A 22,701-nucleotide genomic window follows, 5' to 3' on the forward strand; every position below is an offset into this window, starting at 1 on the left:
CCCTGGTGATGGTGAGGAGTATTTTTCGCTGTATTGTATCGAGGATTCTTTTATTTACTGCAGTTCTTGCTTTGACGTACCATATTGGGACTCCATAAGTAATTGCTGGGACGAAAATTGCTTTATAGTAGAGGGATAATGTTCTTTTGTTTAGTCCCCAGTCTCTGCGTGTTACTCTGACTACTAGTGCTGCGTATTTTCTCAGCTTCTCCTTCAGATATAAGAGGTGTTGTTTAAAGGACAGGTTGGAATCTAGGATAATGCCTAGGTATTTCATCTGTTTTGCCAGTTTGATTGTGCTTCCCCTTACTTTTATCTGGGGCGGCCGTCTGATGTTGAGTGTTCCTCTCAGTAGAATTGAGTTCGTTTTGGTCGGGGAAATCTCCAGTGTATGCAGGTTTGCCCAGTCCTGGAGCACTTGCAGTGCATGGTTTGCACGGGCTTCTAACTGTGATCTAGAGCCTAAGTGGGGTGGGGGGGATTACTTCACCTTCCTCAGTCCATTCTTGTTTTGTGTGGATCGATGCCAAAAGTCAAACTAGCAGAGTGAATATGATCGCTGTTATTACAGAATATTTGGGAAAGGCGTGGGTTCGGGTCTTTCTAGATATAAGGAATTTCTGTGGACTTTTTTCGCCTGTTGCTTAGCAAACGGATTTTTATCCTGCAAAAGAGCAAAGTGACCATAGAACATACTCATTAACTGCATAGTATACTGGAGCTCAATGGTCTTTAGTGCCTTTGCTCTCCTCCCACAAAAGAGGAGAAAAATTACCAGCTATCCGCAGTAAATAAGGATCTTTTGTACTGATATTTAGTTATTTCTTGCTTTTGCCTCTATTTATCAGAACATTGATATGGAAATTATATGGGCCTTAACTCCGATAAATCAAGTTTTCTTTTACGATACTGCAATTTTTCTGACTGTAATTGTACTTGATTATACTTGGAACTATACGTATTAATTAAAAATGGCATTGAATTATTTAGTCAGTCTTAATATAATTAATTTGTTCACATTATCAGTATGCAATTGCGCCCTAATATTAATTCGAAGTATCATTATATGGTATTTATTTTGGTGTTGCTTCCCCAAAAGTTTTTAGTATTCAAAGCTGTTGATAAAGTCATAATAATCCACTTGATTAAAAAAAAAAAAAAAACATCCTAAGGAAGGGGAAAAGATAGTAGTTCTTGTGGCATTCCTAGTCTCTCAATGACGAAAGATGTCTTTACCAATTTTTGAGAAGATTCATCCTCTGATTTCTCTCCTCCTTCACTGCCCTTTTTGGAGACCCGAAAATATGGAAATCAATCCCATCAGCAAAACCGTTCGAATAGTATTCTGTGTAAACGGATTGGCTGCTGCATGACTTTGCTCTGCAGAGAAATATAATAACGGGGGATGTATGCGCGACGAAAGAAATTTTAGTTTGTACTTTTCACCTTTAAATTATTGACCATCATTTTTGAAACACCCAATATATACAGGGTGCAGAGAAACTGTACCGACAAACTTGAACAGGTGATAGATGGTAACAAAAGAAACATTTTTTGTCAAGTAAACATAGGTCGTAAATGAGTCGTTATAGCAGCAAAAGCTATTAAAGGGTTGTAAAAATCAAAACAACACATTTAGTAATTTAATGTCGTTTAATGCATACAAATCATTTGCTGTTGCACACAGAATAGAAAAAAAACAATTCATAAGACCATGATCATTGACCATGATGTTCAATGCATAACTCACACTGACGGATCATTCAGTGTTGTTAGCGTTGGAAGTTCCTAGGATTGTCTTGTATCTCTGCGCTTGCTGCGACAATCCGTGCTGTAAATTCCTCCACTGGCGTTTCATACACAAGAGTCTTCATGTATCCCCAAATGAAAAAGTCCAAACAAGTCAGATCAGGCGACTTTGCTGACCAGGCTTACAGGTCCACCTTGACCAATCCATCTGCCTGGAAAGGTATGTAAGTGTGCGCGTACGCGTCTGTCAAAATGTGGTGTTGGAACCACATTTGTGCTCGGACAATCAGAGGAACATCCTCCAACAACTCTGGAAGTGTGTGCTCTAGAAAACGCAAATAGAGTCGTCCATCCAAACGTGCAGGCAACCTGTATGGTCCAGCTAAAACGTTTCCCATAATGCCAGCCCAATACATTGACGCTAAACCTGTGTTGGTAGCCATGTTCAACCATTGCATGGGGATTATTCTTTCACACATGACTGTTGCGGCTGCTGAACAATCCCTCTTGGGTAAAACATGCCTGATCAGTGTAAAGCACATTATTGGCAAAATCAGGCTGCAAGTTGATTTCCTGTAAAAATCAGTGGGAGAACTCGACACGGTGGGCAAAGTCAGCAAGTTCTAGTGCATGCACTTTCTGGCATCTGAAAGGATGTAGTCTGGCTTCGTGCACCACATCCCACACCAAACAAAGCTGCACACCCAATCGGCGTGCAATGGCCCTTGTGCTGGTACAAGGAGTATTAGCGAAGATCTGCAAAACCTGTTCCTCAAACCAGGGTGTACTAGAAGCGTGTCGACGTCCAGTATCATGCATATTCATACCGAAAGAGCCACTGTCCCGCAATCTTTGGTGTATTGCAGCAAATGTTGTTTGGTGAGGCAACCTTCTGCCTAGGAAGCGTTCTTGATAAATCCTGCGAGCCTCTCTTCCGTTTCTATGTCTGTACCCGTACTGAACATAAAATGATATTTACGCGTTTATGCTGTTAGCGGCAGATACGCACCACTCCGAGGACCTCTCAACGCATGCATACATTAATGTTGATGGTAGTCTTACGTTCGAGCACTGTTATGGATTGTTTTTTCTGACAGCTCTGCTGCTATAACGACTCATGGTACCCTCTATCACCTGTTCAAGTTTGTCGGCAAGTTTCTCTGCACCCTGTATATATATGAAATCCACAATAACAATCCACTTTAAGAAATATATCCTTGTCTCTGTGGTGATGTAGATTACGAAGCTCGTGTGCTTTCCCTTAAGTTCTTATGATATGATGCATTTTATATACAGGGTCATCGAAAAAGGTGTCCGTGATTTCCCTTTTAATTATCTTCTGAAATATTTGATCGATTGCTGTGATCGTAGCAGCAAACAGTGTGGTAACTCACTAAGTTACGTATATTTGACACCTCAACAATGACCTTGGCTGCGCCGTGAGTGTGCCGAGAATGACTCCTACGCGCACCGCTTCAGTCTGTGTCGGTAAGATGGCCACCATGCAACAGAAATCAGTGTGTGTTGTGGCACGCTGAATTTAAATCTGTCATAACAGTGCAACCTCAATAGGAGTCATTCTGCGCAGCCAAGGTCATTGTTGAGGTGTCAAATAAAACTTAGTGAGTTACCACACTGTTTGCTGCTACGATCACAGCAATCGATCAACTATTTCCGAAGATAATTAAAAGGGCAATCACGGACACCTTTTTCGATGACCCTGTATTTGTGATCGTAATGCAAAAGAAAAACTTATTTTATCAAGTTAATGTATATGTGTTAAATAGTTTTTTTTTTTTTTGCTTTAATTATCTTATCTTGCTTCTTGGTTAGAAACAATTAAAATAAGCTGATTATTTGGTTATTGGCGGAAATTAAAAATGAAAGTAAAGGAAGAATAAAATATTGAGACATTACCCATCAAGAAAAGTGCCTGTGGAGGGATAGTCATGAAAAACTCAGTATATGTCGAACGCATGACGATCTTTAATAATATCTACTCAAGAATTTGTTTCTGTAAGGAAATTCTGTGTAATTCTGAGTGAATTATTTTTACTCGCTGCTTTTTTTTTTAACCCTGGAGGAATGAGATCTGTAATATATATATTTTTTTTTCTTGTACGGGTTCAGTACCATTGCCTACATATAGTGCTTCCCGTGTTGTCTCTTCTTCTTCTTATTATTTTTTTCTTTTTTAGTTGTTTTGCTTCTGGTCAAAAGAGAAGAGAGGAGACTACTTCATAGATTTCAATACTTTTAAAATAGAGAATAGCACTCACTTAAATAAGAATAGTAGTCTCTTAATGAAAAATTATTTCATTTATTGTATTAAAATCTGGAATCGAAGTGGAACAGGAGTATTTTAAAATTGAGATACACTGTAAAAGAAGCACAAATGTGCAGAAAAAAAAAAAAAGAAAAAAGTTTTTCAACAGAAAACATCGTTATGTTTTTGTGTTTTATTTTTGGGGATGCTGTTATCACTGTAGTCCAGCCGCCCTAGTGCTTAGGCTTTTACGCCCTTTAGAAACTACGTTTATCCATGGTTAGATTTTAAGTTACAGTACTAATATTGTTTTTAACTGAATAACATCATCGAGGAGATGAATCCGTTATGCTTAAAACTTGAAGACAGTTGTTTCTGAACTAGTTAGTTTCATCATCAGACAGCAGGTAGCCTCAGTTAGCAACCTTGTGCCGAGTAGTAAATAAATGTATCGGCTCTAAACGATTCACCACTCTACACAAGGTCGTTAATTTAAGCTATCTGTAATCCGATGCAGGGTCGTCTTTTCCGTTATTCATTTGTGCTAAGTGTTTGGCTTAGGAAAAAATCGGGATCCGGAAAATATAATTCAAATAGAATTCGATGATTTTTTCCAACAATAAAATTCTACGAACTAATTTTTAAACCCAGTTTTCAGATAAATCGCGTTTGATATAACACGTTGTGTCCTCGGAATGAAGGATTACGTAGAGTCTACAAACGCCAAAAGACAGCCCCGGCCTGATGATGAATGCGACCAATACTCTTCCAATAGCAAATAGTTCCAATACCAAGAGCAGATAGTTCCAAAACCAGTAAAAACTGTGCCTTCTAGTTTAATGAATAACGGATTTATCTCATTGGTAATCTTATTCGATTCAAAATGATATTAGTAACTTGTGGATAAACGTAGTCGTTTCTAAAGATCTTAAGCAAAAGCTGTCACTAGAGGGATATCAGTGTCCTCTGACAGTAAAAGACAAGAAAACAGCATCGAGTAACGTTATATATATTTTTTAAACATCTTCATAATAACAGTTATGTAATGATTAAAATGTAAGGTAAATACTATTATTTTGCAGGATTTTTTATTTTGAAATATTTTAAGTACACAGATTCATCTGCATCAACATTTAAAAAAAGCGTTTGTATTAAACGAAGATTATCGCGCTCAATTACAATACCGGAACCAACTTAAAAATGGGATTCTTTTAATTACAGTACACAAAGATCTCAGTTTAATGTGAGTTATGGTAAGAGAACACAATTCTTGTTAATAATAAACAGTTTATTATCACTTTCATACATAGACAATTCGCTGTTCTCCCTACAGCTCTGACGATGAGAGAAAAATACCAAGGCACAGTTTTACCCATAGTAACTTTTACCGACAGAAATTCTATAGAAATGAGAGTTTACAGTTCCTTCTCTTTCGAATTTCAGTTTCACATTGGACGTTGTTGTGCTTTCATTTGAAATCGATTTTAATGCCTTTATATAGCTGCCCAAAATAAAGCTCTTTGACTTATTCAAGTATATCAATGAGTATGTTTGCTATAATCGTAACTGCTCCATAATAAATATCGATGCTCTGCAGAATAGAACAGGTATGTCTAAACTTGTATCAGTGCCTAAACGTTTCCTCCGGCTGACAAGAAAAGATACCACTTTGGACGGTATTTAAATGAATAAAAATTCCAGTCATATTACACAATGTTGACTTTCCGTAAAACGCAAATGCCTTTTTACTGAAAATGTCTTAGTTTTTCAGTTTTAAGTACTGGTTTACATATTTGCGATTTTGCAAAATCGCTGTCTTCGATTTTGCGTATAACGTACCTTGCGAAAACTGAGTTCCCATTCCCGTAGCAAAAGCAGTTAGCATTAGGCGAAGATGAGATGATTCAAGACTTGATCGTGGCTGTCGGTCAGAAAAGTGAGGGATACAAATGACTTGAGTTGTAATGCGCAATGTAACACGTTTAATATACAAACAGTGAGTTAGTGTTGCATGCATTCACCCCTCTTGTATTACATTTATTAAAGCACACACTATTATATGTATGTCATCCACATAGTAGTTGACAAAATTCAACAACAACAACCGTATGCTAGTTAAAGCAAACACAAAGTTTCTGCTTTTGTTGCCAACTTAATTTGAGGAGTATATCGTATTTGACACTTTGAGGTCAGAAAATACCCATTTCCCCTTCCTTTTGGAAGTATCTTGTCTTAAGATCTTTTAGCTGAAATATATATACCTCTTTGACCCATTCTTTCAAAGAAGAAGTATCAGAGGTCGTGTGAATGCATACATCAGGTTAAATCTCTTGTTAATGTACAGCCACTGATATCAGCAACATCTGAGTCCCATTGTAGATATAAAGTACAAAAAAAAAGTTCCCTGATTTTACAAACTGGAATTCAACTGGTAACAAGTCTCCCTTCTCAGCGGAGTAATATTCAACAATAATACAACATTTGAGCTTATTAAATGCCTTTGGAAGTTTGCACATCAGTGGTGGTTTGCCTCTTCATGTTTCCTGTGAGTAATAACACCATTTGATGCGCCGTTCGAATAGAGTTCTTTTCCATTTCGAATTACACCGTTCCTGCCATTAGTTATTCCGTTCTTCACGTAACCATTGGTAACACCGTTTACTTTAACATCTTCTTGGGCCTGGTCTTTCTTTTGCGCTCCAATGTAAGCTTTCCTGTAAAAATTGTAGAACATTATCCAGAACAGGACAGCGTGACCCATAAGTGCATAAGCGAATCCTGGATGGTATTCACACCAGTCGAGAAACAGTGGAACCATGGCATGGAAGAACGCGATCACGAACTGAGTCTGGAAAGGAAAATAAAGGATTAAGTAACATATTTATAAGGTAAAATAAAAGTTATTAAAGTTATCCTGCATCATATTAAAGATCTACAAGGTGATCTAAAGGTTTGAGGACTGAACTAATATAGAATACTGAATATTTGATGAAGCTTAATTCATTGCGATTCACTGCGATGACAGATCCATCCGACAATTCGGATGGATCTGTCATCGCAGTAGTCCCCGGTATACGCCAATTTAAAATCGTTTTTCGACTTCTGGAAACATTCCTGATAGGAAATTATTTGGAATTGCTAATAATTTCTTTACTCCTTGAAAATCTAATTTCTGACCTTGGAGAAAAATCATAGGAAACTAAATCTGGAGAGTTTTAGGATTGAGCACAACGTGATGGAGAATGAAAACTTTTGTGAATGGAAAGATACCCTGAAAATTCCACTTTTCAGGGAATTGGCGTTTTTCTGAACACCATCTCGCAATCAACGTAGATCTGTTTTATAGCATTCCTGGTTTACTGTTTAACCATGCGGGACACATTTCCGAGAGTTCTTGGAGCATGTTCAAGTCATACTGAAGTAGTGCTGTTTGGCACTGATCATTAGCGACTCTTCAAATTTTTACATCACGCCCTCTATCCCTTCGTCGATGTCGTTAATGAAAATCAGAAACAACAGTGATCCAAGTGGGTCCTTGGCGAACCCTAGTTTGCCAATCTGAAGAATATCTATTAATCACAACCCTCTGCCATTGACTGAGACCTCTCATCTGTTAGAAGGTCGTGTTACCTTCAATGAATATCTTTCTTTCGTATCGTACCAACTTTAGTCTGCAGTTCTTTTTTCCCTGTGGATTCATACAAGATGACAACGCAACTCTCCACCTTAAAAAAAATTGTATCTGAATGTTTCGAGGAACATTCCCAAGATTTCCAACGTCTACTGCCGCCTAATTCTTCAGATCTGAATCATATTGAGAACATCTGGAAAGGACAATTCGGCTTCTAATTCTCTACAGATCACAATACAGCAGCTGAAAATATCCTCATGGAAAAATGGCCAAATCTAGAGCTAGACTCCTCCCCTCCCCTCAGATTGAGTGGAATTCATGCCATGACGTGTACAGACGTGTAATTCGAGCAAATAGTGGCCTAATTGGATATTGAATAAAGGTTTATAATATTTTGGCTAGCGAATGTATTATGTTTATAGATGTTGTAGGGTTTTAGGCGTATCAGCAATTTAGGCCATATTGCGCCATACATATGTCTGTAAATTACGTGTTCTGTGGTCGATTTGTGGAACGAAAAACCACGCTACCTTCGTTTGAGACCGACTAACTCAGTTACGTTGTGAAAGAAAAAAGCCCATAAAGATTCATCGCGCCATTGACGGGGTTCAAACTCAGGGGATGATCACTGAAATCATTATCTAACTGGAAGCAGTTAAATTTTTACAGATCTGGATATTTTCTGTGTAGGCGAGGAGGTTATAGAAAAGTAATATTGTAGGTAGATTTCCGTGGCACTGTTTGTTACGGTAATAGATTAGATTTATGTGGAGGAGTAGGAATTTGGGGATACGGAATCCGAATTCCCATGGACCAACAGCGCATACACCTATAATTTGGTTTCGATTCCACCTTCTTGGATAATTTCCGACACACACACACACACACGGGAAACCGAACATGTCCGTTTCATATTGATGTTGTGGTTGCCCGTTTATTTATATTTATAAATTTTCTTTAAAAAAATTGTTGTTGTTTAGGATTATTGTTGATTTCCACCTTACTGAAGTCACGGATGGACACGAACTGCAATTCTCAGAAATTTCCAAATTCTAGGGTGTATAAAGCGGTAGTTAGCAGAGCATGAAGACGACACAAAATTTACATAACAAATTTTTAATGAGTCCTATTATAAATAAAATTTTACGTATATACCTACAAATTCCAAATTTAAAATTTACATATATAGGAACTATGATACGAGAAAATTCACCATCTCACACATATCATCAACAATTCTAAAATATTCCTCATACGTATACATGATTTACGTTGGTAAACAAAACCCTTCCTTTCCTTTTTCCTTATTCGTAATCTCTCACACAATTTATAAATTTCAACTATTGCTTAGGAAAAGGAGCTTCTCTTCCTTTACAGGTTTACACATATCACTTTACATCAGTTGTCTCTTACTTATTACAAATCACCAATGTCTATAAAATAAACTATCATATCAATCAATCAATCACCGCTTCTCACCTTACATCAGTAATACTTACTACAAATCGCATATTTCTATCAAATCACCTATCAGATCAATTACTATTTTCACCTTACATCAGTAGTGCTTACTACAACCTTACCTGCAAGTATCTTTGTTACTTCCCTCTTCTGATACAGGGCAGAGTTCCCCTTTTTTCTCAAGGTTTCTCAATAAAAATAAATTTTTCTTCCTTTTACACATTAATACATTACCTTGAATCTTATCTTTTTAATTATCATCTGTTAACACATCGTCTAGAATAATAATATAGGCATCACATTCTCATCCTACTACGCCTATGATTTATTCTATTATTAATTCCCTTATATATTTTTTATTTCTTTTTTACCCCTTTAGTACCCTTGCATCATTTCATGTTCTTTAAATTAATCTATATGCCAAGTTAATAATGTAATTGTACATTACAAAAAAGATTTTCTTTGAAAGAAACTATCAAGCATTTTCTCACACAGAGTTTAGCTTATGAGTTTGAGTTCGGGGTTGAATAAAAACCGGAACACACGTTCTGAAATGGGCTGCTACTTCAATTCTTTGGCACTCTGTTTTCCTCTGTGGCAAACAGGTTTCTCACATTCGTTTAAAATCCTTCTGGTGTTATAATGGCTATATCTCTTCTTCGAGGGGCTCGTGGACTGGACACTCCTTCTCACGGAGATTTCTCGACTCATATCTGCGTACGTGGCTCACTCTCGACGGGACACACCCTAGACACGTGTAGCTTCCTACATATTTTTAACTTCAGAAATACACCATGCAGTTACGTTGATAGGCACGCCCCGACCACCCAACGACTGGATTCTCTCTCTCAACACACACTGCATATCTGGCTCATTCCCGACGGGCCGGATCGAAACATCTGCAGATTCCTACATGAAATTTCTTCAGAAATACAGCATGTGGTTATGTTTCCAGACATGCCGACCGCCCAACACCACTTTTGCTTTAACTTTTGAACACTTCAATCCGCGTGTTCTCGCCCCTCACTACATTCCCTTTATCTTTTTCAGTTTCATCTCAGATCTCTCACATCTCTCTCTGTTTCCGAACTCCAACTCTAAAACTCTAAAACAACTCTCAGGGGGCGCCTCCGTAGCCAGGTGGGCAGGAGCAGCAGTGCGTAGCACACGCTTCTTGATTAGACCCGGGTTGGAGCCCGTGACCACCAAATACGGAGGATGCGGGAAGGTCAGGGAATGACCACCGCATATCCCTGGAGCAATATGGCCTTAGTAGCTAATGCTCCTAAAACCAAATAACAACAACAACCGTGTCCTCGCCTCCTCTCTGCCTCACTACTGTTTTTTTTTTCTTTTTCTTCTTGATCTTCCAAGATTTTCGAAGTCTAATTCGAACCGGCAACCCATGACTTTTACTCAAAAACTTCTTCCCGAACTCCCTTCTGAACCCATTTTTTCTTCAGAAGTTTGGAACGCCTCCCACAGGACTCTCAACCAATCCCAATACTATACTTAGTTTCTCACTCTTTCGTGTTTGCTAAAAAAAAAAAAAAAAACTTACCACAACTCTCTCCCTCGTGCCACAAACTAACCCCCTTCCTCTCTCTTGTAATTACTGTACCTTGTTTATTTCATACCCCAGAAATACCACTCTTTTATATATGCCGATCATCTCCAAAAGTAGCTGTTTTCGTGTTTCCACAGTTTTGTTAAATGTTGCCAGTTTACCTAAAATCGCCACATTGGTGCAGTCTTCCCAATACGAATGCTACACTATCCACTTATTTCCTGTTTACTTCCAGGTGCGCAGCTCAGCTAAAACACGCTTCATAATTTGGTCCTATTGTTTCTCGCATTTTGCAACCCTTTCTCGCCCATTCGCAAATGACCATTCCTTACTTAGTACAGGCCACTGTTTTTGTTCATTCTCAGTTCACCCTCTTTGTTTCCTGTTTAGCTGCTATTTATATCACACATTTATAACCTTCCTATTTCTAAATCCAGTATTTTCAAACCTTAATATCTACCATATTCAAACCTTAATATTTACCATTTTCTTTGCCCTACTTGGATTTGTTTCAAATAAATAATATTTTCATTATATTTGTAAGAGTGCACTCTTACATTGTCACTTCCACTCAGTTCAATAGCGTGTTAGTTTCTGCTTTGGTCACCTCAACATACTCCAACTTCTTGACTAGGTTTTCCAGCAACGCACAATGGACCAGTACTTCTCCACGCCCCCTCTGAACAGTTAACTACTGAGTGGTTGGTGTGGTCCTTACCTGACGTTCCAGTTCATCCGCGATACGTGTTCCATATACTTGAAATCGGCATTTTGCGCCAACCTCAACTTTTCTGCAATAATATTCATGGACCATTGTCGACAAGCATTCATGGTATGGCATTATCCTGTTGAATCAAACTTGGGTCTGTATCAAACAGTTGCCACATTGTGTAGAGAGCACGGAATTTTCTAGAATGTTAAGGAAGGTGCTGGCGTTTGGTTCCCTTAATAACTACCAAAGGTCCCATACAGCCAGGGCTGGATTTTGGTGTTCGTAGGCCCTAGACACTTTTATTCCGAAATGTTCTAGAGAAAGGGGGTAAATTTTTTTCTTCTATGTTAACACTTTGACTGCGAGTTACGTCAATTAACTCAATTAACGTGACTCAAGTTTCAACTGTAATAATTGATAAACCACTTCAATTGACGGAGCGACCATCACTTCGATTCTTCTAGTTTCGAGAACAGTCGCTAAATAGCTTATGTGTATTAAATTAAAGCTCCTAGAGTCGATTGCACATATGTTTTCTGAGCTAGTTTTTCGTTAGTCACAGTGAAAAGAGTGAAGCGGGTTTTTTTTTTTTTTTTTTTTTTTAATTTTCCCTTTCTTCGTAGGCCCTAGGCACTGTGCTTATGATGCCTAATGGGAAATTCGGCCCTGCATACAGCGAGAAACAGTTCGGCAGCATAACTTTCCCTCCTCTGAACTTCATTGGCATATGCCCTCTGGCCCCAGAAATTCTTCAGGCATCTTTCACATTCATGTGATTAGAATAGTGTTTCGAGATTACTTTCTCCATAGAACCGATTTCTACTGCTCATTGGACAAATTACGGCTTATGTACACGGTGAGACTGCTGATTGTGGTTGGCGATGTTTGGTTTATGCGCCGCCACTCTCCCATGTAAACCAAGGCTGTGGTGCTTCATGCGTAGTGTGTACAGACCTCAAATGCTGTTGATGTCTTAAACTCCTGGTTCAAGTTTTGCAAGGATGTCTTATGCGGTTATCGCGACCCTGAGCACATGGAGTGAGCTTTTATGATCTTGTGCGCTGCTGACGATGGTGGTTAGTATAATTTTTTTAAAGAGAATTTGTTTATAAAAGAGGATTAGGTTATTTTAAATTCTGTGAGTGATGTGGCTGCACTATGGTTGTCGATTCATGTAAGATTGTAAACTGTAGAGTATTGTAAAATATATTTTAAGCAGGTTGTAGAATGCAAAGATATTAGAATAGCCAGTATATACAGGGGATATTCATGTGTTGTTGTTGTTGTGGCGGACCCCAGGGTTCCCCCCCATAAGCCGCTATTGTACTTCTTGTGTTGAAGCTTACGCCAAAACCGGCCATTTGTATGTAGTGTGTTGGGCATGTAAGTGTTATGATGTGTTCTGTTTCTGGCCGATGCCTGGCTCTTAGCAGGTGAGAAGCAGTCTCACCCCCCCCCCTACCCTGCCACATGGATGCGGCCAGGATCTACTATCTCCTGCTGTGCAAGCCGAGGGCATAAGAGCCAGTATACAAAAAACTAAATTATGATATTAGGGTCCCTTGTAAATGATTACATCTACCCATATATTTATTTTGTGTGTAAATTGCGCGTGTTCTCTGGTCGATTTTCCTGTTTGCTGGACGAAAAAACCCCAGTTTCTGAGGGAGAAAACCTTGCTATCTACGCCTGAGACAGCCAGTATATACAGAGTATTTTCGGGTCTAACAGCACTAGGGATTTACCCCATCTCCGCGTAAGTTCTTTGTATCGAGGAGCGTATGCTGACAAGGCTTAGAAGGTTTAAAAGTGTGTGGCTCATGTGTTGTGCCTCTTGTTCATCTGGCTTGTTAGCCGCAGGGCCCTTGATGAGACCTGATGTTTACGTACTCTGCCACGTGGATGCCAGCCACGTGTTCCCTTAAAGTTTCCTCTGGCAGGTCCTGCCACCTACTTTCCTGAGATTTCAGTGGCTAGGACCTAAAATAAAAAAAAAAATAAAAATAATCTTTTCTTTTGGGCAGAGTTGGGATGGTATATTATAGTTACGCTGTTTAGAGGGGCTATAAGGGATATGATTTCCCAATAGGTCGGGCATGAATTTTGGTGTTTTAAATTTGGACGTGTGGGGCAGGTGCTGTGTAAGTGGAAACAGATGGGAGGGGAGGCGGAAGACTGGGGCATTGGAAATTGTAAGTAAGGGGTCGATAGGGAAGATGACTCCTGTTGACATAGTGGGGCATGCCCATGTCCCACCAGAGGAGAAAGAGGGGTGGCACGAGGGGGAAGGAAACAGCAAGCCGTCCCCTTCCCCCCCTGCCAGGGAAAGGAGTAAAACAGGCTAGACAGAGTATCTAGTCGGAGCGCCATATGGCTGTATGGCATCATAAGATGCAATCTTCACCTTTGTGTTAGTCCAGTGGAGGTCCGAGTCCAGAAGTCAGGTCCAGTTCGTCACGTTCATGTGTTGTATCTACTTCAGGTGTCACTAGTTCAGAGTTTTGCAGTCATTTCCGGTAGTGACGTCTGTATTTTCATAGGTTAGTGTGATTTATTTATTTATTTCGTATGATGTGATCAATACACGAAGGAACCAGTTTTTTCTTGCTTCCTTCGTGTATCGTGGCCGGGATATCCAACCAACCGGTTGGTTCGGCACCATCGTGATATCCAGCCCGAGGCGGGAATCGAATCCGCGACCTTTGGGTTGCTAGGCAGGCACTTTACCTACCCGGCTAGCCCGGTCGGCGGTTAGTGTGATGATGTGGCAGGGATCTTTGTCTTTCAAAGAGTTCGCGGGCAAAGACGGTGAAAGCCCGGTAACTATCTTCTTCTTTCAATATTATTTCTTCTCGGTTCCTTAGTAAGGAGTTGATCCTGTGTATAGCTGACATCTGAGGTCCTCATAGTTGTCACAGTCGTGGATAAGGTGTTCCCAGGTTTCCTCCTGCCCGCAATTACAGTTCATGTTGTTGGAGATTCCCAACTCGTGGAGTTTCCCTCTGAAGAGCTGTGTCCCGTAAGAAGGAAGGTGGTGTGCAAGCCAGGGGAAAACCAGGACGGGAGATAGGATATACCCTGCTGACATCGGGTATAAATTTTTTGATGACTTGCCCTTTTGTGGTAAGATTCCATCTATTTTGTCAGATAAATTGCAGATGTTCCGTTAATCTGTTATTTTCTGAGGATTTGCTTTTCTGTGGATCTGTTGTTTAGTCTAGATAAGTTTTGGTTCTTCCTTTCGAATGTGCGCCTCCGTAGCCAGGTGGGAAGGAGCAGCAATGCGTAGCACACGCTTCTTGATTAGACCGGGGTTCGAGCCCGTCACCACCAAATACGGAGTATGCGGAAAGGTTAAGGAATGACCACCGCATATCCTGGAGCAATATGGCTTTAGTTGCTAATGCTCCTAAAAACCGAACAACAACAACCTTTCGAATGTTGGTGCAGCAGCCCACAATCTCCATCCAGGTCCAGGGGAAGGAAGCCCGCCAGGACCTGTAGTGCATGGGTGCTCACCGTGCAGAAGGCTCTAGTTGTCAATAGTGTGGATCGACTCCACCTTTTTCTTGTTGACTGCTGTGTTTGCTTTCTGATAGCAGACCCCCTGCACCATAGCCAGGATAGGGTTGAAGAGAGCTTTGTATAGAAGGGAGAGCGCCCTCTTTTTTAGTCCACAGTCCCTCCTGGTGATTTTGGTTTTCAGGGGCGAGAGCCTCCTTGTTTTGGTTCCGAGGTAACAGAGATGAGATGTGAAGTTCAAGTTTCGGTCTAGTATTATTCCTAAATATTTTTGTTCCTGTTTGAGTTTGATGGTCGCTCCATTTATTTTGATTAGTGGAGGTCGACCAGGCTCAAGAGCGTCCCTGAGGAGTATTGAGTTAGTTTTTTTTCGGTTGAGATCGTTAGAAGATTCCTCTTGGCCCAATCCTGTAGCATGTGTGTGGCTTGATTGCCTATGGCCTCCAGTTGAGCCCTGCTGTCTGCTTGAAGCATCATAATCAGATCATCAGCATAGGCCTCTGTAGTGTCATTTGGAATATCCAGATTTAAAAACTCATCAAGCACCAGGTTCCACAGGAGCAGCCCCAGGATGGATTCCTGGGAGCAGCCCCTGTAAACTGGTCTGGGTACAGTGGTAAAGGGAGTGCCGACTGTGATTCTTCGGTTTTCCAGGTAAGATTTCAGGCAGCGAAATAGATTTGATGGAATTTGAGCCTGCCAGAACACTGGGCAACCCACCAGAGGGAGTGAAAGGCTCCAGCAAAGTCAATTGAGATGAGGAGAAAAATTTCCTGTCAAGTTTTCTGACTGCATCGATAATCCTGTCGAGGGCATCAGTGGGGGAGCATCCGCTCCTGAAACTGAATTGGTTTCTTGACATCAGTTGAGCATTCTGGTATCAGTTTCCAATTCTATGGTAGATGAGTCGCTCAAAGAGCTTGCTCAGCATCGACAGCAGAGCAATAGGCCTGTATGAGCCTGGCATGTCCTGGGGTTCAGTGGGGTTTTCAGGATAAGTCTAAACTCGCGCTGTCTTCTACGAAGTTGGAAAGAAACCCTCCATGAGGCATTGATTTGCTAGGTTTAATATAGTATCTGGTATCGTTTCCACTTCCTTTTTTTTTTTTAGTATTTTCGGCTCTATTTGATCTTCGTTGGGAGTTTTCCTGTTTTGTATTTTGGCTGCAGCTATATTGAGTTCCGTTATCGTGAAAGGGGGGCTCCACTGGCTGGGTGGAGTATTTATCATTCCCCTTGTAGAGTTCTCTGTTCCTGCATGTGTGCAGTTATTGAAGTTAGGAAGATATGGTCCAGTGTATTATTAATGGAAGAGTGCTAGGATCTGGTGTATGTCCCTTGAGGTGTTAAGTTGGCAGCAGTGACTTCTCCACTGGGGAGTTTACTGGTGGTGACTTTATACACCACTCTCCAGGTGTCTGCATTTCCCACTGTGGATACAAGGTCTTCCCAGGAGTGGCTCTTTCTTGTTTTAATTTGAGCCGTATATTGGTTCCTGATCTCCCGGTATTGCTGTCTGAGTATGTCAACCTCTGCTTGGGGCCAAGATCTATGTGCCCTTTGGAACCTTTTTCGAGCATTATTCACTCGCTGTCTTATTGCCTGGAGTTCCGGTGACCACCAGTGGACCGCTTTGGGAACGGGCTTCTTCTTCCTGATTGCCATGTTTGCTGCTTCAGTTATAAGCTGGGTTACTTTTTGTTGGTGTTGGTCTGGATTGATATATTTTGGGTCGAAATTCCAGCTTTTTCCATCAATGTCTGTTGAAATAAGTTCCAGTATGCTTTTTGGATGGCGTATCTTGGCGAGAGGAATCTAGGCGGATACTGTGCTACGAGGGAGTGGTGGAGGTCAAAGTTTAGGACTCTGTGGTCCGAAGTGGTCCAGTGTTCTTGTACCACCCAGGGGGAGAGATGCCTAACAATCGACCGAATGGCGAGAGTTACATCTATATTTGCTTCCCATAATGTGCTGGAAAAAGTTGAGGGTTGATAAGGCCCGTTCAGAACTGGTAGATTACTGTTGGAGATGTAATCCTGCAGGTGCTGACCATTTCTTGCACCCCTGTAGTCTGGTCTTTCACTGTGCCAATCAGGGGATCTGTAGTTGGCATCCATTTATACTGTGAGTTTGGCATTCCGCATTTCTAGTTGGATATTTCGCATATATCTTGTCACGGGCAATATATCTTCTCCAGGACGGGCATATATAGAGATGACATAAAATTTACCTAGCGGTGAGGCTATATGGACACATGCAGCCCAGTTTGTACATGTGTCCGAGATCTTGGTTACCATGAGGTCAGGATTCCGGATAGAGATAGCAATACATGGGTTGTCTCCATCGACTTGTACGATCTTGTAATGTAGGGAGTTGCCTTTTACTTCCTTGTTGTAGGTGTAAGGCTCCTGTAGCATTAGTATGTCATAATTTTCTTCCGCGGCTTTTTTAGCCATTTGTGCGGCAACAGCCCTAGATCTCTGAGCATTGTGCTGTGCTGTGCTGTGCCAGTTTAATCTTTGTTTGATTATGATGTGATTCCTGTTATTCCCCATAGTCGGTTCTGTTTTGTTGTGCACTCTTAGCCTTTATGTAGATTGGACACTTATTATCCCCTAGTGAGTGATCAAATGGTAGCTTCGTTTCTTTACAATTCGCACAAATTGCCTGTTCTGCTTTCCTGGGGCACAGTGCGAATTCATGTCCGGTGTCCGCGCAATGGCCACAGGTAGGCTGTATTTGCTTACAGGTGTGGGTCATGTTACCAGCACCTGTAGCATTTGGGAACAGCCACGTGCTCACGAAAACGGTGGCTTCCCCAGTTTACATAAATTTTTTATTGTTGGCTCAAAGATTTCCAAGCCGCTGCTGAGAGCTCTATGATCCAATTTACGGCATTTCCGTTTCTGGATTTAGTTTTATGTTTGGGCCTAATGTTGCCCTGATTGTTCCTTCATGAGTGTCTGCTTCAAGTTTTTGCAGTATATTTCCTCTGTTAGCTCTTCAGAGCCATCTTACTTACACTCTGCCATTACTGCCAATAACAACACTGCCTACCATTGTATTTTCTGAGGCGCCTCCGTAGCCAGGTGGGCAGGAGCAGCAGTGCGTAGCACATGCTTCTTGATTAGATCGGGGTTCGAGCCCGTGACCACCAAATACGGAGGATGCGAAAAGGTCGGGGAATGACCACCGCATATCCCTGTAACAATATGACCTTAGTTGCTAATACTCCTCAAAACCAAATAACAACAACCACATGTATCTTTTGCATACTTGGACATTTAGCCTGATATACCTTCATAAATATTATTGATAAATATACAAAACAACAGCGGATCCAACACCGAACGCTGGAGGATTCCACTAATAACATTAATCCACGAAGAGCCGCGTCCATTGATTACCACTCTGTCTTCTACCACTTAGCCATCCTTTTATCCATTGTAGCAGCTTGTCCTTAATGCCATGCTGCTCCAGTTTGTAAAGTAGTCTTCCACGTGCAACAGTATAAAAAGCTTTCCTGAAATCCAAGTATGTGATATCAAAATTATTTTTTGCATCCAATTCCTTTGTGACTACATCATAGTATCCAATAAAATTGGTCAGACAAGACTTCCACTTGGCAAACCCATGCTATGTCTGAATTACTACTGTTTCTTGTCCAGGTGATCCTGCAATGCTTCTTTAACCAGTGACTCCATTATATTTTCCTGGAACAGAAGGCAAACTAACATATCTGTAATTACTTGTGTCACTTTTTGATCCCCCTTTGTGAATTGGGGATCATCATCAGCCATTATCAATCCACTACAGGATGAAGGCCTCTCCAGCAACTTTCCAGTTACTTCTGTTTTGTGCACTGGCCATCCATTAACTACCCACAAACTCATGAATCATTGTATCCCTTTCTATGGCATACTTGTTCTTCATTACTTTTGTTTTAGCCATATTCATCTTTAGTCCAAAATCCTTACAAACTCTGCATTACTGATTAAGGTTTTCCTGTAATTCTTCATGATCGTGGCTAATGATCACAATGTGATTTGCAAATCGTAAATGGTTTAGGTACTCTCCGTTCACATCGACTCCTTTCTGCGACCAGGCTAATCTTCTGAAAGCTTTCTCAAGGGCAGCAGTAAACAACTTTGGAGATATTGTGTCTTCTTGTCGACCTCCTTTCTCGATTTTAAATTTGCTACCGTCTTTGTCTAGTCTAATAAAGGAGGTAGCACTCTCATATATTTTCTTCAAAATCATAATATATGGGGTATCTATGCCTTGTCTTTCCAGTGCCCGAAACATTGCCTTATGCTGTATGGAATCAAATGCTTTTTCATAATCCACAAATGCCAGGCATAATGGTACTTCATTTGATTCTCCATTAGCTGTGATATTACGTGAAGGTGATCCCTAGTTGAGAATCCTGTCCTAAAGCCAGCTTGCTCTTTCGGTTGATTCTCATCAAGTATTCTTTCTAATCTGTTAGTAATGACCCTTGTGAACAACTTGTAGATGTGGGATAAGAAGCTAATCGGTCTATAATTTCCAATTTCTGATTTATCTCCTTTCTTATGCAGCAAAACTATGGTTGCATTATTCCACTCCTTAGGCATCACACCTTTTCTAATGCATTTTTTGAAGAGTCTTGCCAGTTTTGTGTCATGCCTCTTCCTCTCAATTTTAACAACTCTCTACAGTAACTTCATCTTCCCCCGGGGCTTTCTGATTCTTCATTTTTTTTAACGCATGTTCTACCTCATCAGGAAGGAATTGGGGATACATTTGCACAACTCCAGTCCGTGAGGACCTCCCCTGAATCCAAGGATGCGCTCATAATTATCATTTAGGGTTTGCTTACTTCCTTTGCCACCTCCTTTAATATAACTGGATAGATTCCATCCACCCCAGGTGCCTTTCTTATGTTTAACTTCAACAATTTCTCTTCCACTTTGAGGTGATACAGTGTTTCAGCAAGATGGTTCACTTTGCTCTCAGTGTTTGGCAGTTTCTGAATGAAAATTTTCGTAACAGATTGATCGGAAGAGGTTGACCGCGTTCACCAGATTTGAGCTCTTGGGATTTTTTTCTATGGTGACATGTTAAGAGTATTGTTTATTCAACAAATCTCGCTCTTTAGACGATATTTGGACTCGGATAACTAACGTGATTTAGGCTATTACTGAAAATCAACTGCAAAACGTATTTGTAGAACTTCAGAATCGTATCTCAGTTTGTATTTATAATGACGATGGACATGTTGAGAATTAACAATCCCAAGAATAAATGTATGTAAAACTGTAATACGTTGTTCTTTCCCTTACTCTTTCAGCAGATTGAATTTTTGAACTGCACAAGGACTTTATAATGCCCCTGTATAACAGCAACATAAATATCACCAGGATGAAAATTATTTTAATGTATAGAAAGAAATAAAAACTCCCAAAAGTTTTTTTTTTTTTCCGGTGTGCTGGTCATAGAATCCATAAATGAAACGGTTGGAAGGCTAATCCTATTGTAGAGCATATCGTGTTTTCACTAGTCGTGCTTTCAGTTGTTAAGAAGTAATCATGATGTTACGAATGGTTTCAGTCGAAAATACAGCCCTTAGCTCAGTAACACATATATAGGTTTCTACTTTTTTTTTTTGTTGATGTAACGGTCTGATTGTAATAAAGTCTTATAACAGTAAAGAATATTGGTAGCAACGGTGCATTATGAAATAAAACATAATTACCATCTGAAAAATAGTGAGGTATTTTTTCCACCATAGATATTTTCTCATACCGGGTCCAAGAGCAGCCAAACAATAGTAAGTGTACATAATCATATGAACGAAGCAGTTGATGAAAGGGAAGAATGCATTGTGGCCACCTGTAATAAACGAAAGAGGGGAGATTACATTAGCATATATTACATTTTAGTACAGGATGTTCCGTTTATCTGAGTATATTGAGATGTTATTTCATAGGAACTGCGCAATACTTTTTCGCCGTTATTTCAAGTTGATTATCGATTTGTGCTAAAATACTGTATGTACTAAATAAAGCAGAGCGAACTAAGAATATTCGTTGGCTGTCAGTAGACACCCCGGCTTCAGCGCACGATGTTCTGTACTGAAACCGGTGCATGCGCCGCGCTCACTGATGTCGTGAGCGCAAAATGAAAACGTACTTTCATGTAAGCTAATATGAGCAGATGGTCTCGAGATATACCAAAATGTTACTATTCGGTTAAATTTGACTTGGCGCATTATGGCCTCATCTGCCAATGCGCCATTAAACAACAAATCAATCAATCTCGAGATAAATGCAACACCCTGTACATTTACTTTCAATTAGGAGAGATGAGATGAGCTTAGCAGTTGGTAAATTGTTGATTTATTATTAGTATCAGCCAAAAAAACCAAAAAAAAAAAAAAGAAGTAATAATAATATTTATAAATAATAAATGAATAATAAAAAATTAAACATAAAATAATTAAAAATATACACTGTATATACAGTATTATATTTTTCGCCTCTACATATGTGACCATCCTGCTGACATTTCAATTTCCCCAAGCTGTCAGTCCCAACAACTCGCGGAGGTAACTTATTCTAGTAATCAACCTCGCTGGCGAAAACAAAATATCTCAGTCCAGTCTAAACCTCCCTGTAATTTGAATTTATGGCCTCTCGTTCTGGAATCATAACGTGATAATTTTTCTCTCATTCATTTTACCATTCCCTCTGAGATGCTTATAGACCTTTATTTATGTTTTTTTTTTTAGATGGGATTAAATACGATGCGTTTCTTATATTGTTAAATAAGAAGTGTTATTGTTATTTTCATCATCATTATGAGCAAGTTCGTAATGATGATGAAAATTAAATACACATAATGGGATATCGAGAGCTTTTCAGCAGTCTTCTGAGTCATGCAAGAATGTCGAGTGTATTAGTTTGTTCCGGCATCCCAACATGAGACGGAGAATTGGAAAACCAAGTTGTTTTTTTACATGAACTCATGTCATTATGTAATTTAATATGATAAATATGAAAATGGCTTAGAGTAAAACAAGTACATATCATTACAGATTTCCTGGCAGGAGGACGAGACGACTCGTCGCCTCGCTCTCCTGCTACCCCCATTCTCCCTTTGGTGGTGCATACCACTGCTAAACTTGGGGGGCGCCTTCCCTGTAGCCCCCATACTTCTAACTGTCACTTCCTCAGCCTTCAATCTCTCCCCCCCACTCTAACTTTTGTAACCATGTATGTCAGCCCTCGGACTAAATTTAACTCGAATCCAAAATTCAATCAACTTTTAATCCTTTTGGAATAACATTACCAAAGCGATAAGCCCCACGCATATATATATATATTTTTGGCCCTAGCCACTGAAATCTCCGGAAACTAGGTGGCAGGGCCTGCCAGAGTGTTGAATATAAATTACTAGGTATCCTGACCTGCCTCCACGGGGCAAGTGTGGGCAACTAGGGCCCAACGGCTAAATGGTCGGAGATACAACATACCATGACAGTACAAAACAGGACACTGCCCATATACTTTTTATAAATCTCTGGCTTTCACAGACCTCTGTGTTACACCTACAATGCATACAACGCGGAGATGGGGGGAACCCCTGGTGCCGTAAGACATCAAATATTTTACACTTTACAGATATGTCCACCACGGAAGACAGAGCAAGAGCCTCGTTCTACACAATCTTCATTACATGAAGATTGTGTAGAACGAGGTACATTCTAATTAAAAAAAATAATAATCTGAAATGTAGGTCTTAGAAAAGGG

At 40.1% G+C, this 22,701-nt stretch overlaps 1 protein-coding gene across 1 annotated transcript in view; it reads right to left on the bottom strand.

The window, feature by feature from the left end:
* Positions 1-5,394: 5,394 nt before the first annotated feature.
* Positions 5,395-22,701, bottom strand: part of LOC150079040 (very long chain fatty acid elongase 7-like) — a 98,214-nt gene continuing 80,907 nt past the window's right edge. Inside the window, exons 7-8 of the mRNA XM_090384030.1 lie at positions 20,646-20,782; positions 5,395-6,863 (exon numbers count right to left, since the gene is read on the bottom strand). Coding sequence (XP_090240156.1) covers positions 6,531-6,863; positions 20,646-20,782 — 470 coding nt within the window. The 3' untranslated portion in view covers positions 5,395-6,530. The remainder of the gene's footprint in view (positions 6,864-20,645; positions 20,783-22,701) is intronic.

This window comes from Mastigoproctus giganteus, chromosome 10, assembly GCF_048544385.1.
Source record: "Mastigoproctus giganteus isolate SK-2022 chromosome 10, ASM4854438v1, whole genome shotgun sequence".
Lineage (NCBI taxonomy): Eukaryota > Metazoa > Arthropoda > Arachnida > Uropygi > Thelyphonidae > Mastigoproctus > Mastigoproctus giganteus.